At 44.2% G+C, this 15,212-nt stretch overlaps 2 protein-coding genes across 5 annotated transcripts in view; one reads left to right on the forward strand and one right to left on the reverse strand.

The window, feature by feature from the left end:
* Nucleotides 1-15,212, reverse strand: part of DHX58 (DExH-box helicase 58) — a 30,451-nt gene that overhangs the window by 14,703 nt on the left and 536 nt on the right. For 2 of the 4 annotated variants that reach the window (XM_084809457.1, XM_084809455.1), the window contains exons 1-6: nt 9,610-9,951; nt 7,685-7,897; nt 7,385-7,586; nt 6,391-6,581; nt 5,169-5,285; nt 1,370-1,496 (exon numbers count right to left, since the gene is read on the reverse strand). In XM_084809457.1, coding sequence (XP_084665583.1) covers nt 1,370-1,496; nt 5,169-5,285; nt 6,391-6,581; nt 7,385-7,586; nt 7,685-7,852 — 805 coding nt within the window. In that variant the 5' untranslated portion in view covers nt 7,853-7,897; nt 9,610-9,951. Of the gene's footprint in view, nt 1-1,369; nt 1,497-5,168; nt 5,286-6,390; nt 6,582-7,384; nt 7,587-7,684; nt 7,898-9,609; nt 9,952-15,212 lie in introns of those variants that run through there. The other 2 variants (XM_084809459.1, XM_084809456.1) reach the window with 1 other exon arrangement.
* Nucleotides 10,075-15,212, forward strand: part of DNM1L (dynamin 1 like) — a 52,618-nt gene continuing 47,480 nt past the window's right edge. Inside the window, exon 1 of the mRNA XM_084809454.1 lies at nt 10,075-10,172. Coding sequence (XP_084665580.1) covers nt 10,170-10,172 — 3 coding nt within the window. The 5' untranslated portion in view covers nt 10,075-10,169. The remainder of the gene's footprint in view (nt 10,173-15,212) is intronic.

Consider the following 15,212-nt stretch of genomic DNA (forward strand, 5'->3'; position numbering starts at 1 on the left):
AGTTCAGGTCATGTAGAGTTCGAAAAAGTGCAGAAAAGAGCGAATAAAATAACCAATGGGGCTGGAGCAACTCCTCAATGAGAAAAGGTTACAGCATCTGGGACTGTTTAGCTTAGAGAAAAGGTGAGTGAGGGGAGACATGATAGAGATGTACAAAATTATGCATGGTGTGGAGAAAGTGGAAAGGGGAAAATATTCTCCCTCTCTCATAATACTAGAACCCAAGGTCATCCTATGAAGCTGATTGGTGGGAGATTCAGAACAAATAGTATTTCTTCACACAATGTAGTTAAACTATGGAATTTGTTACCACAAGATGTAGTGATGGCCAACAATTTGGATGGCTTCCAACTCTGTGATCCTATGTTTTAATCAAGGTTACATTTTTATCTGTATTTTATTACTGTTAGCTGCCTTGAGCACCATGCTTGGGGGAAAGGCAGTACACACATTTAATAAATGAAATAAACTGAGTTTAACCCAAGAGGGCTCTAGTTACTTCCCCCACTACAGTGAGCTAATCTGATAGGATTTCCAGAATGTCTTGCTTCTTTCTCTTGATGAGCACCTCAATTTCATTTGACTCTAGTAGATGTTCATTGATTCATATGAAGTGTGAAGTCACAAAGAGTTATGTTTGTTTACTTTTGGTTCTGCATTGGTTCACGCTCAAGACAAGACATTACTTTTACAAAAGATGTAAAAGGAATTGTGGAAGGGATTCTTAAGTCAGCACTTATGGGAAGAACAACATTCTTTGGTCTACATACAATAAACATGGTTGCAGTTGGTTCTTATTTTTAAAAAACAAACACCCAGGAAATCCTGTGTGTCTGGTTTTGCCAAAAGCATCAAGGAGAGAGATTATGTCTCCTACTCCTATCTCCCAATTCAGAACTGTAGTTCTGTTTCATTACATTAATAAATCCAGCTGAACCTGATTATTCATTATTACTAATTCCCAAAGGAACCAGCGTTTTAAGCTACATCTGAGTTCCGCCATCTCTATTGTCTTTCAGGTTGTATTTTGGCTGCATTTCAAGTGATGAAATTCAGACTTCAGATTATGCAACAGGGCCTACTGGCACATCTTGGCTAATATGCCTGCAGTTTGCCCTTTCGGAGTACAGGGCATTTGCTTTGGGGTCCTATTATTTGCATATGGTGCAAAAACAAGTCATTTTAAGCAGACAAGTGCTGGTGTCTAGAGATACATTTCCAAAAGTAATTCAGTTCCCAATAGCTCCAGTAAAAAGATCTTAGGTTGCATGGCTAGAAGAGGCATTTCCAGCCAGGAAGCTGCTAAACTTCTCACTGGGGATGTTTTCTTTTCCATTCATGTCCACAAAACCTTCCATGGCACACTCACCTTCCTTCTCAAGCTCCACGATTTGCTGCTCAAAGACCTGGGTACCAAACTTTGTAGTCAAGTCAGGCACATCCAGGTAACTATGGATCTGGATCATTATCTCCTTGAGCATTTGTCCAAAGGGATCCTGTGGATGACAGATTGGGGAATCTCTCATATTAGGACGGGTGGGGGGAAAGGATATTCTATGAGCATGTGGTAATTTGCTTAGAGCTCTAGCATCATTGTCAAGGTCCCCCTTATGACCTGGACCCCTTGAACAACTCCTGAAGGATCTCTTGCCTCCTTAAGAGTTCCACCTTCCTTCTTTTAAACTTCCCCTTCCCAGTAACGTGGGGTTCAGCTGTAGACATGGGGTGACTGACACTCTAGACACAGTGTTAACCACAACAGTTTACTGGTAAATTGAAAGCTAGCAAATCCCAACTAATTGCAAATTGTGTATTTACACAATAGAGCTGAGTGATACAAAAGACATTACGAGAAAACAAAAGCTGAAAAATGCAAGTTCCTTTACCCTAGCACTAATTAAGTGCTAGGATCATGCTATCATCCCCCAGACCAGAATGCTCAGAGTGACCTTGAGATGGAAAACAAAATCCTCCAAAGAAGGAAGTGTTCTAATGATGGGCGACTTCAATTATCCCCACGTTGATGGGAAAAATGCATGTTCCAGCCATGACAAAGAGGTTAGATTTCTCGATGCCCTAAACGATTGTGCCCTAGAACAGTTGGTCATGGAACTGACCAGAGGGAAGGCAACCTTGGATTTAATCCTAAGTAGTGTCGCCCAGGACCTAGTATGAGATGTAAATGTTGTTGAACCAGTTGGAAACAGTGATCACAGTTCTATCAGATTGAAGTGGGAAATTGCCTGGGAAGTCCAACATAGTCACATTTGACTTCAAAAGGGGAAACTTCTCTAAAATGAGGGAACTGGTGAAAAGGAAGTTAGAAGGGGGAGTCAAGAGGATTAAATCCCTTCAGAATGCTTGGAGATTACTCAAAACCAAAATAGAAGCCCAGCTAAAATGTATACCACAGGTTAAGAAAGGTAGCATCAAGTCCAAGAGGATGCCAGCATGGTTAATGAGCACTGATAAGGGAGCTATTAGAGAAAAGAGAGTTTCCTTCAGAAAATGGAAGTCTTGCCCAAGTGAGGGAAACAAAAGGGAGCACAAGCTTGCACAAAGGCGATGCAAGCAGACAAGAGGAGATGCCGGAAAAAAAAGTATTTTGAAGAGCATATCGCTAACAACATCAAGGCCAACAATAAAGAATTCTTTAAATACATCAGAAGGAGAAAACCAGCTAGGGAGGCGGTTGGGCCATTGGATGGCAATGGAGTTAAACGAGTACTGAAGGAGGACAAGGAGATTACAGAGAAGCTGAATGAATTCTTGTCATCCGTCTTCACTGCAGAAGATATAGGACAGTTACCTGTGCCTGAACTGATGTTTTCAGGAAGGGAGTCTGAGGAACTGAGGCAAATAGTGGTGACAAAAGATGAAGTTCTCAACCTTATTGATAAATTGAAAGCAAATAAATCATCGGACTCAGATTGATTGATTGATTGCATTTATATCCCACCTTTTTTCCTCTTGCAAGGAACCCAAGGTGACTTACATCATCCTTCTCCTCCATTTTATCCTCACAACAATGGCCCTGTGAGGTAGGTTGGGCTGAGAGTCTGTGACTGGCCCAAAGTCACCCAGTGAACTTCCATGGCCGAGTGGGTACTAGTACCCAGTTCTCCCAGCTCCCAGTCCAACACTCTCACCACTATACCACACTGGCTCAGATGGTATCCATCACAGAGTTCTCAAAAGAACTCAAATATGAAATTGCTGATCTTCTAACCAAAATATGCAACATGTCCCTAAGATCAGCCTCTATACCAGAGGACTGGAAGATGGCCAATGTAACACCAATTTTCAAAAAGGGATCCAGGGGGTATCCGGGAAATTACAGGCCAGTTAGCTTAACGTCTGTTCCGGGTAAATTGGTTGAAGGCATTATTAAAGATAAAACTAGTAGGCATATAGAAGGACAAGCCCTGCTGAAAAAGAATCAACACGGCTTCCGCAAAGGTAAGTCCTGTCTCACTAACCTTTTAGAGTTCTTTGAGAGTGTCAATAAACATGTAGACAAGGGTGATCTGGTAGACATTGTCAAAAGCCTTTTGGAAGTCCAAGTAAACAAAGTCCCTCACCAAAGACTCCTGAGCAAACTTAGCAGTCATGGAATAAGAGGACAGGTCCTGTTATGGATCAGTAACTGGTTAAAGAACAGAAAGCAGAGACTAGGAATAAATGGTAAATTCTCCCAATGGAGGGAAGTAAATAGTGGGGTCCCGCAGGGATCTGTATTAGGACCTGTTCATAAATGATCTGGAATTAGGAGTGAGCAGTGAAGTGACCAAGTTTGCGGATGACCCCAAATTATTTAGGGTGGTTAAAACAAAAAGGGATTGTGAAGCGCTCCAAAAAGATCTCTCCAAACTGGGAGAATGGGCATCAAAATGGCAAATGTGGTTCAATGTAAGCAAGTGTAAAGCGATGCACGTAGGGGCAAAAAGATCCCAACTTCAAGTATAGCCTGATGGGATCTGAGCTAGTGGTGACTGACCAGGAAAGAAATCTTGGGGGTGTGGTGGACAGCTCAATGAAGATGTCAACCCAGTGTGCAGCCGCTGTAAAAAAAAGGCAAACTGCATGTTAGGCGTAATTAGAAAAGGAACTGAGAATAAAACTGCCAATATCATACTTCCCTTATACAAATCTATGGTGCGACTACACTTGGAATACTGTGTACAGTTCTGGTCACCACACCTAAAAAATATATTGTAGAGCTGGAAAAAGGGCAGAAAAGGGCAACTAAAATGATCAAGGGGCTGGAGCATCTCCCCTATGAGGGAAGGTTACAACAGCTGGGACTGTTTAGCTTGGAAAAAAGGAGGGTAAGGGGAGACATGACAGAGGTATACAAAATTAGGCATGGTGTGGAGAATGTGGATAGGGAGACATTTTTCTCCCTCTTTCAAAATACTAGAACCCAGGGTCATCCTATGGAGCTGATTGGTGGGAGGTTCAGTACAGATAAAAGGAAGTACTTCTTCACACAGCACATAGTTACACCATGTAATTCGCTACCACAGGTTGTAGTGATGGCCACCAATTTGGATGGCTTTAAAAGGGGGTTGGACACATTCCTGGAGGAACAGGCTATCAATGTCTACTAGTCCTGATGGCTATGTGCTACCTCCAGTACCAGAGACAGTGAGCTTATGTACACCAGTTGCTGGGGAACATGGGTGAGAGGGTGCTGTTGCCCTCATGCCCTGCCTGTCAACAGCTGGTTGGCCACTGTGTGAACAGAATGCTGGACTAGATGGGGCTTTGGTCTGATCCAGCACGGCACTTATGTTCTTAGCCTTCTTTAGCTGTCCCAAGACTTTTCTAGGCTGCTTCTTCCTGCTCACACTTCAGACTCTGCACTCACTTCAGGCTCTGGCTGTCTTTGCTCTTACCGGCTCTCTCACTCTTTTTATACCCTCCTCCCTCAAAACTGCAAGTACTGCTTCAAACCAGAAGAAATGAAACTGACACTTAACCGGAGAAATGAGACCACTCCTCTCAGGGTTACCCCCTCCCAACAGAAAACTCCAAGCCTCTAAGCCTGACCATTTTCCCCTTTGCCTCTATAGGCCTCAAACCTTCACAATCACCATCTCATTATGATACCTCTGCTCCACTTATCTTCTCACACATTCACCATGTAGTTCTTAGAAATTTCTTACCTGAAGCCTTTGATTGGATAGATCGTACTGCTTCTTGGGTTGTGGGACATGAGTAGCAAGGCAGATCTTATGTTTATTGGATGACATTATTTTTTCAGTGTCTAAGTTGGCGCAGATCTGGAAAAGGTTATGTCAATCACATGAGCATTAAAGGCATAGATCGAACCCACTATTAGACCTAGCTATTAGACCACCAACAGGAGCTCCCTTCAGGAGGTGGGTGGCAGAAAGGGGGGGATCACAAGCACACCTGTGCTACTTGCAGACACACCTGGGATTTGCTAGAACTCTCCTCCCTGATACCCAGTTTTCTAGGTGTAAGGATGTTTGGAGGATCATTCAGTCATGCAATTCCCTCCCTGGCAGCTGAAACAGTACGGTCTAGGAACAATTATTACCATCCCATTTTGAACATGGGAAGCTGCCTTTTATCCAGTGGTGTAGTGGTACATTTTGAAGTGCAGACACTCATCACTGAGCAGGGGATTAGACTCGATGGTCTTATAGGCCCCTTCCAACCCTACTATTCTATGATTCTATGATGGGCCCCATGGCCACACCTCAAAGGAGAGTCCAAAATTGCAGGCAACTGTATTGATCCCTATCAACAAACCAGTTCTAGGAATTTTCATCCATTAGGAGCAGGTCTTTTGTAAAGTTAATGGGTCTAAATTGTGTATTCAAGACCAAGCCATCCCAAAATACTTTACAACAAGGAACAACATATTGTTGCTGGGAAGATTCATTTCCCCAGCCACTGTGAGGATTGCAGCTAAACTCAGAGGAACAGGGAATTCTGAGGAGGGTGGCAGATGACAACAGTGTTCCTGCTAATAAAGTGTCAACACTGCGTCCCTGGGAGCTCTGGCTTCACTACACCACTGCTTAGATCAGGTGAGGCTATTTGTCCATCTAGCCCATGATTGTCTACTCTGACTGGCAGTGGTTCTCCAGTGTCTCAGGCAAAGGTCTTTCCCACCACCTGCTGTGTGAGATCCTTTTGTTTGGAATGCCCGGGATTGAACTTACAAACTTCTGCATGCAGTGCTTGTGCTCTACCACTGAGTAGATTGGTCCCTCTACCAATCTGCTGTCTCTCTGAAATAAGCCTGCATTTACAATCCAGCGCAGTCTCCATACAGGTGTGCAAAGGCTAAAAAGGAGGGAGGCAGCAACGTCAATGCCTCCAATAGCTGGGTCGAATGTCTTTCATCAGACTCACCTGCAGGATGTGGTCCTGGGCTCCCTCCAGGGAGTTGGCACTTCCAGTACCTAGCGAGGCTGTGAGCCCCAGGATCTGTGGTAAGTTCTGTTGGCCTTTGAGCTTGCGCTCCAGGTAGTCCTCCATAATCTTGTTGTAGGTGGTTTGTTTGTGAGTGTGATGGCACTCGTCAATCACCAGCAAAGAGAAATCTGATGGAAAGCAGTGACCAACTCTGTATTTTTATTATTGTTATTGTTTAACATAGTTAGATTACATCTTTCATGGAAACCCCCCACAGGCCAGCTTATAAAGATATATACGTAATAGAATATACAATTAAACTAGACCAACAGTTAAAGCAGTTATCAACAGCAGCAGCTAAATTCCAAAACTGCATAAAATCAACAGAGTTCAATAAAAAGTGAAACAAAATAGAAATGTTTTAAGGATCCTGTTAAAAATTGCCGGTGAAAGAACAATATGTACTTCCTAGGAGCAGGAGTTCCAAAAAATGCGGGGCCACCACTGAAAAGGCCTTGTCTATTGCACTTGTGTCCTACTTGTGGGCTTCCCACAGGCAGCTGGTTGGCCACTGTATGAACAGAATGCTGGAACCTTGGTCTGTTCCAGCAGGGCTCTTCTTATGCTGTTAGGAGTGCTGTTACCTTCATATCCTGGTTGTGGGCTTCCGAGAAGGATCTGTCTGGCCACTGGGGGGGAACAGGACACTGGACTAGATAGATCTTTGGCCTGGCCCTGCAGGGCTCTTCTTATGTTCACTCCTAGTTTTCTAGGTGGAGGGATATTTTGAAGGAGCATTCAGTCATGAGATTTGTATGTGTGTGATCAGTAGGTGGCTAATAATGTCTATGGCAGGTCAAAGACATCCTTTGATGGCTAAGAATATTAAATCAATGGTCTCTTCAATTAACCACACATGTCCCAGTGGTCTGAATTAAATGTCTCTGAATCACAGCACCATCACCAATGCACCTGCCCACCAGATACCCACCTGTGAGCTCCACGTGCATCTCCTCGTCTTGGCTGTTGAGGGCGTTTTCTAGGATCTTTGCAGTACAGATGATCAAGTCATTGGTCTTCACTACTTCTGAGAAGAACAGCTTCTGGGTGCTGTCGCCACTGACGGCAGAAATACTGAAGCAGTTCTGCAAGATGCTGAACTCATTCTTCAGGTGTTGGTCCACTAGGGGCACCTGGCAGGGCAAGGATGTGGCAGTGAAACATCTCCCAAGAGAAGTGAAGCCTTGGGAAGGGACTTCCAGTCACCCCACCACTATCAACTGGTCCTTACCGTGTTGACTAGCACAGCTACCTTGCTCTTCTCTAGGCTCTCCAAGTGCCTCTTACAGACATAGGCAGCTGCTCGGGTCTTTCCAGCACCTGTCGGCAGCCATATTATGATATTCTTGCCCTCCAAGGCAGGCTCAATGACTTCCCACTGATAACCGTGCAGTTCCATGTGGCTGCAGTTCTGAGAGCCCTGCTGATCTACGCGGGGGGAAACCTTGAAGAAAAACAAGCGCCAAGTCAGTTCAGCATAAGTCTCAGCCACATTTAGTTCTTCCATATCTTGCTGACAAGGCCTTTTTGGCTTGTAAGCCCTTGATTCTCAAGAGGACTCAGCCCATGGAGCAAAGAGCTTCAGACAAAATCTAGGATGAGACTGGTGGGGGTAAGGAGAAGGGAACAGCTTAGGGAAACAGTGGAGAGGAATCAAGGACAGATGTGAAAGAGCTGGAGAGTATGGTGAAGATAAGGCAAAAGGTGGGAGACAGGGATTGCTGTGGCCACATCTGTAACCGCTGTGCGATTGTTAACATTTAGTACAGCCTCCCCCAAACTGGTGCTCTCCAGATATTTTGGATTACAGCTCCCAGCATTCTTAACCATTGGCCATACAGGCTGGGACTGATGGGAGATGAAGTCCAAAACATCTGGAAAGCATCAGGTTGGAGAAAGATTGTGGAGCAGAACTGCTGGAGCCCAATTCTAGAAGATGGAAGAAGTGGAAAACAGCAGGTGTAAACGCAGTTCAGTATTCTGAGCAAAGCTAATTCCCAACACATTTTGACTAGCCAACGTTTCCTTCTCTGGGGAAATCAACAATTACACAGATACAAAAAGAGGATCCTCATTTGGTTCACTGTTCTTAAAAAGGCTGACTTGCCACCTACAGTTTTGCTTCATTTATTAAATCAATTAGCATTTTCTACCTCATATATTGCCTTATTTTTCTGTTTTAAACTGCAGTAACCAGTTATGCCTGCAGCTCTTGTAGATGACAGGAGAGTAGCTGTGAGTCATTCAGCAGAGAAGTGGAAAGGCATTCTGCACAGAACACAGGTCACCCCATTTCTTCATGTATCCGTGGTGTTGCTAGTAGTGACAATTCAGAACAGGATTTGAGTCTGAGCCCAGGCTGAGATTAAGGCTTAGACTGTATAAATATAAAGACAGCACCCCATTATATCAGGGGAAGATATCAAAGTGGTTGTAGGTTATGAGGCTGGGTGAGAGGAAAAACAAGACATCTAGGAGAAAGTGGTAGCCAAGGGGGTTAAGTAGGTTTGGGGGCACAGTTGGAGAGATACATTTGTCCTCAAGATATGGACTCCTTTCTGCCCTCAGAACAAAACAGACAGCACACAGAAAATTTGCTCTGGTCCTCAAAATATTCATCCTCGGTTGCTAGAGAGTGTTTAATTAATTAATTTATTTTTAAACATTTGTAATTCAGAGAAATGAAATGAAGCTGCCTGACTTAGAACCAACTCTGAAGCTAAACTCAGCAGCTCTGAACCAGTCAGTACCTGGATGGGAAGAACCCCATCCATGGGTTGAAAAATTAGTCTTGTGGAATCCTCAAGACTTACAGTGCAATCCTATGTATGTCTACTCGGAAGTAAGCTCTACTGCGTTTAGTGGGGCTTACCTGGGAGCAAGTCCCCTTGAATACAGTAGGACTTACCTCTGAGTAGATGCGCATAGGATGGCACTGTAATGGATTTACTGTTGCATAAGCTTTTGTGGATAGATGTATGAGGAGTTAGCCGGCAAATATAATCGCGCTCTTTCTCAGATACACAGACTATGACATGTCAGACATAGTTTGTGACATTTCTACAGGACGTTCAAATGTATACAAGTACACTGATAATTCCAAACACCAGTAATTATAGACATAATCTTCCGAGCTTTGCCATACAACATCAATACCTTCTGTGGGAGATAAAACCTTGGAAACGAATAGGATCGAACTTGCTGATAAATTCAGCCTGGAATCTCCTTAACTTCTTTTGCTGAATACTCTCAAGTCAGCAACTGCTGCGTTCCTTGGAGACAGAGTAGGTAACTAAGTAAATGAAACAAATTTATCTTCATCCATTCGCATAGGTTCTCGCCACGCAGAACGCACTCCGTGTCCGCTAATGTGGGCTCCCACCGCCTCTGTTCCCTCTTCATAGGCATACCACGTATCTGTCCATCATCAGCCTAGAAGAGCTACTGGATCCAAGGTGCCGATGCGTCTGTTATGCTCCATTTGGTACACAGCTTGTCGAAATTCCCCACTCCACCGAGTGTTTTCTGCAGTTTCCTTCTTGCTAGAAAACGAAACTTAAAAGCGGCTTTGACTGTCTTTTTTGGAGCCCCAACCAGGGGGGTTCTCGACTGCCACAAACCGAGGCTTTTCAGATTGCCTTGGATAGAGCCAGTCCGCTTTCCCGGAACACCTACCCGAATCTTGCAGATTTCTTGAAATTCCAGATGAGGAGGAGATGGTAAGCCAGTTGCCCCAGATACCCAAAGAACGGCTCTCATGTAAAAAGCCCCGACTTTTAGCAGCCTCATTCCGAACTTTCCACTATATACTCCCACAATTTCAGCTGAGTGCAAATTCTCTTTAAATAGCAATAGAAGTGACTTCCACGACAACCCCTCCTCAAAATAGTAGCATTAGTCCTGATCGAACTATGTTAGTTTGAGGAGTGTAAAACTGCGTCGGAACAGATAAATTTCCATTCCTAAGAGCAGTAGAACCCATTAGCCCCACACAATTTAAAGGAGTGGAGAAATTGACGAATGTGGATTACAAACAGTTTCTGGGCCAGTCAATTTCACTCCTAAGGAATAACTTGGCTGCAGAAAGAAAAGCCTGTTCCCTCTTTTACAAAAGTAAATTTAAAAATTCCAGATGTTCATCCTAGAGCTTACACAGAGCACTCTTTTAGACCAGGCACAGTGTAAAAATAATAATAGATTTTTAGAAATAAGAGCATATTCTTGAAATGATGATGGTATTGAGGAATCATTAGTCCTCCCCACACTCATAGGACCAAAGCCCTGTTTATATTTCTTTAAGTTTTAAATCAAATCCAGAACAGCTCCAGGCACAGGTGATGATGGGAGAGTGCATTACTAGCCCGTAGGCATTATAAAACAATAAGGAGCCATCTAGCCTTATCTGATTTAGGGCACAATCCCATGCATGTTTAGATAGGAAAAAAGTCCTACAATTCCCAGCAGGCCTCAGTCAGCCATGCTGGCTGGGGAATGCTGGGAGTTGTAGGACTTTTTTTCTGTCTAAACGTGCTTAGGATGTGCCCTTAGGCTGCCATTCTAACCGCACTTGTTGTTGTTCAGTTGTTCAGTTGTGTCCGACTCTTCATGACCCCATGGACCATAGCACGCCAGGCCTTCCTGTCCTGCACTCTCTCCCGGAGCGTGCTTAAGTCCATATTCATTGCATCAGTGATGCTATCTAGCCATCTCATGCTCTGCCGTCCCCTTCTCCTTTTGCCTTCAGTCTTTCCCAGCATCAGGGTCTTTTCCAGGGAGTTTTCTCTTCGCATTAGGTGGCCAAAATATTGGAGCTTCAGCTTCATTATCAGTCCTTCCAATGAGCACTCAGGGTTGATTTCCTTTAGGATGGACTGATTTGACCTCCTTGCAGTCCAGGGGACTTGTAAGAGTCTTCTCCAGCATCACAGTTCGAAAGCATCAATTCTTTGGCGCTCAGCCTTCCTTATAGTCCAGCTCTCACAGCCTTACATTACTACTGGGAAAACCATAGCTTTGATTAGATGGACCTTTGTCGGCAAGGTGATGTCTCTGCTTCTTACTATGCTGTCTAGGTTTGCCATAGCTTTCCTCCCAAGGAGCAAGCGTCTTTTAATTTCATGGCTACAGTCACCGTCTGCAGTGATCTTGGAGCCCAAGAAAATAAAATCTGTCACAGCTTCCATTTCTTCCCCTTCCATATGCCAGGAAGTGATGGGGCCAGATGCCATGATCTTAGTTTTTTTAATGTTGAGTTTCAAACCAGCTTTTGCACTCTCCCCTTTCACCCTCAACAAGAGGCTCTTTAGATCCTCTTCGCTTTCTGCCATTAGGGTGGTATCATCTGCATATCTGAGGTTGTTGATAATTCTCCCAGCAATCTTAATTCCGACCTCTGATTCATCCAACCCAGCGTTTCTCATGATGTACTCTGCATATAAGTTAAATAAGCAGGGCGACAATATGCAGCCTTGTCGTACTCCTTTCCCAATTTTGAACCAATCGGTTGTTCCATGTCTGGTTCTTACTGTTGCTTCTTGACCCTCGTACAGGTTTCTCAGGAGACAGGTAAGGTGGTCTGGTAACCCCATCTCTTTCAGAATTTGCCAGTTTGTTGTGATCCACACAATCAAAGGCTTTAGTGTAGTCAATGAAGCAGAAATAGACGTTTTTCTGGAATTCTCTTGCTTTCTCCATGATCCAGCGAAAGTTGGCGATTTGATCTCTAGTTCCTCTGCCTCTTCGAAACCCAGCTTGTATTTCTGGTAGTTCTCGGTTCGCATACTGCTGAAGCCTAGCTTGTAGGATTTTGAGCATCACCTTGCTGGCATGTGAAATGAGCGCAATTGTGCAGTAGTTTGAACACTCTATGGCATTGCCCTTCTTTGGAATTGGAATGTAAACTGACCTTTTCCAGTCTTGTGGCCACTGTTGAGTGTTCCAAATTTGTTGGCACATTGAGTGTAGCACTTTAACAGCATCATCTTTTAGGATTTTAAATAGCTCAGCTGGAATACTGTCATCTCTGCTAGCTTTGTTGTTAGTAATGCTTCCTAAGGCCCACTTGACTTCATTCTCTAGGATGTCCGGCTCAAGTTCACTGACCGTACTATCATGGCTATCAGGGACATTCAGATCTTTCCTGTATAGTTCTTCTGTGTATTCTTTCCATCTCTTCTTAATCTCATCTGCTTCTGTTAGGTCCCTGCCTTCTTTGTCCTTTATCATGCCCGTCTTTGCACAAAACGTTCCCTTGAGATCTCCAATTTTCTTGAAGAGATCTCTAGTCTTTCCCATTCTGTTGTTTTCCTCGATTTCTTTGCATTGTTCATTTAAGAAGGCCTTCTTGTCTCTCCTTGCTATTCTCTGGAACTCTGCATTCAGTTGGATATATCTTCCCCTTTCTCCCTTGCTTTTCGCTTCCCTTCTTTCCTCAGCCACTTGTAAAGCCTCATCAGACAGCCACTTGGCTTTCTTGCATTTCTTTTTCTTTGGGATGGATTGAGTTGCTGCCTCCTGAACAAAGTTACGGACCTCTGTCCATAGTTCCTCAGGCACTCTGTCTATCAGGTCTAATCCCTGAAATCTATTCCTCACCTCCACTGTATATTCATAAGGGATATGATTTCGGTCATACCTGAATGGTTTAGTGGTTTTCCCTACGTTCTTCAATTTCGGCCAAAATTTTGCAAGAAGCAGCTCATGATCTGAGCCACAGTCAGCTCCAGGTCTTGTTTTTACTGACTGTATAGAGCTTCTCCATCTTTGGCTGCAAAGGACATAATCAATCTGATTTCGATATTGATCATCTGGTGATGTCCATGTGTAGAGTCGCCTCTTGTGCTGTTGGAAAAGGGTGTTTGCTATGATCAGCGTGTTCTCTTGGCAAAACTCTATTAGCCTTTGTCCTGCTTCATTTTGTACACCAAGGCCATGCTTGCCTGTAATCCCGGTGATTTCTTGACTTCCTACTTTAGCATTCCAATCCCCTATGATGAAGAGGACATCTTTGTTTGGTGTTAGTTCTAGAAGGTGTTGGAGGTCTTCATAAAACCGATCAACCTCAGCTTCTTCGGCATCAGTGGTTGGGGCATAGACTTGAATTACTGTGATGTTGAATGGTTTACCTTGGATTCGTACTGAGATCATTCTATCATTTTTAAGATTGTATCCCAGTACTGCTTTTCCCACCCTTTTGTTGGCTATGAGTGCTACTCCATTTCTTCTAAGGGATTCTTGCCCACAGTAGTAGATTTGATGGTCACCTGAATTAAATTCGCCCATGCTTGTCCATTTTAGTTCACTGATTCCCAAGATTTCGATGTTCAATCTTGCCATCTCATGTTTGACCACCTCCAGCTTGCCTGGATTCATTGATCTGACATTCCAGGTTCCTAAACAATATTGTTCTTTACAACATCGGACTTCCTTTTCACCACCAGACACATCCACAGCCGAGTGTCCTTTCGGCTTTGGCCCAGCCGCTTCACTCTTTCTGGCTCTACTTGGAAATTCCCTCTGCTTTTCCCCAGTAGTATATTGGACACCTTCTGACCTGAGGGGCTCATCTTCCGGCGTCATATCTTTTAGCCTTGTGATACGTTCCATGGGGTTTTCTTGGCAAGAATACTGGAGTGGGTTGCCATTTCCTTCTCCAGTGGGCCACATTTTGTCAGAACTCTCTGCCATGACCTGTCCGTCTTGGGTGGCCCTGCACGGCATAGCTTATGGCTTCACTGAGTTACGCAAGCCCCTTCGCCACAACAAGGCAGTGATCCATGAAGAGGACTTGCTGATAAATGCTAACTGCACTTACTTGGAACTAAATATGCATAGGAGCTGCCTGTTTGGGTACCTACCTAAGGTACTTAGGCCACATGTTGGCTGGGGAATGCTGGGTATTATAGGACTTTTTTCTGTCTAAACATGCATAGGTTTGCATCCTTATTTATCATGTATTAAATTAATATCCCACCTTCCCCTCCCCCTCTTGTGAGGAACCCAAGGTGGCTTACATAATCCTCCTCTCCATTTTATCCTCACAACACCCCTGTTAGATAGATTAGGCTGAGTCAGCGACTGGCCAAAAGTCACCCAGTGAACTTCATGGCCGAGTGGGGACTAAAACCCTGATCTCCCGAGTCCCAGTCCAACACTCCAGTACACCACACAGATCCTTTTTTTACATCCCCCCAGTGTGAGAACAGTCCACTTATTCCTACTCTCTGCTTCCTTTTCTCTGACCAGTTATCAATCCATTATGAGGAACTGCAAGAGGGAATGTAATTAGGGGCTGCCTGGAAGTTGTCATGTTTATTATTATGGATCCATCAACACAGAAAAAATCAAGAGCATGCCTAAAGGACTTCTGCTGCTCATTGCGTAAACTACCCGGAGAGCTTTGGCTGCTGGGCAGTATAGAAATGTAATGAATGAAATGAAATGTGTAAGGGTGTTAGGATTACAGGCAGGGTTCTTTAAGGAGGGGGTAAGGAGAAAGTCCTGCCAACCTAGCAGTTCGAAAGCAAGAACTTGCAAGTAGATAAATGGGTACAGCCTTGGCGGGAAAGGTAACAGCGTTCCGTGCACCTCGGTGTTCAGTCATGCCGGCCACATGGCCACGGAAGCGTGTTCGGACAGTGCTGGCTCTTCGGCTTAGAAATGGGGATGAGCACCGCACCCTAGAGCTGGACACGACTGGTTGGGGACACCTTTACCTTTTTAAGGAGAAAGTCACCCCCAACAAACTTCAAGGACATTGA

Source organism: Heloderma suspectum, chromosome 7, assembly GCF_057233095.1.
Source record: "Heloderma suspectum isolate Gila_16-S chromosome 7, 16-S_ref, whole genome shotgun sequence".
NCBI lineage: Eukaryota > Metazoa > Chordata > Lepidosauria > Squamata > Helodermatidae > Heloderma > Heloderma suspectum.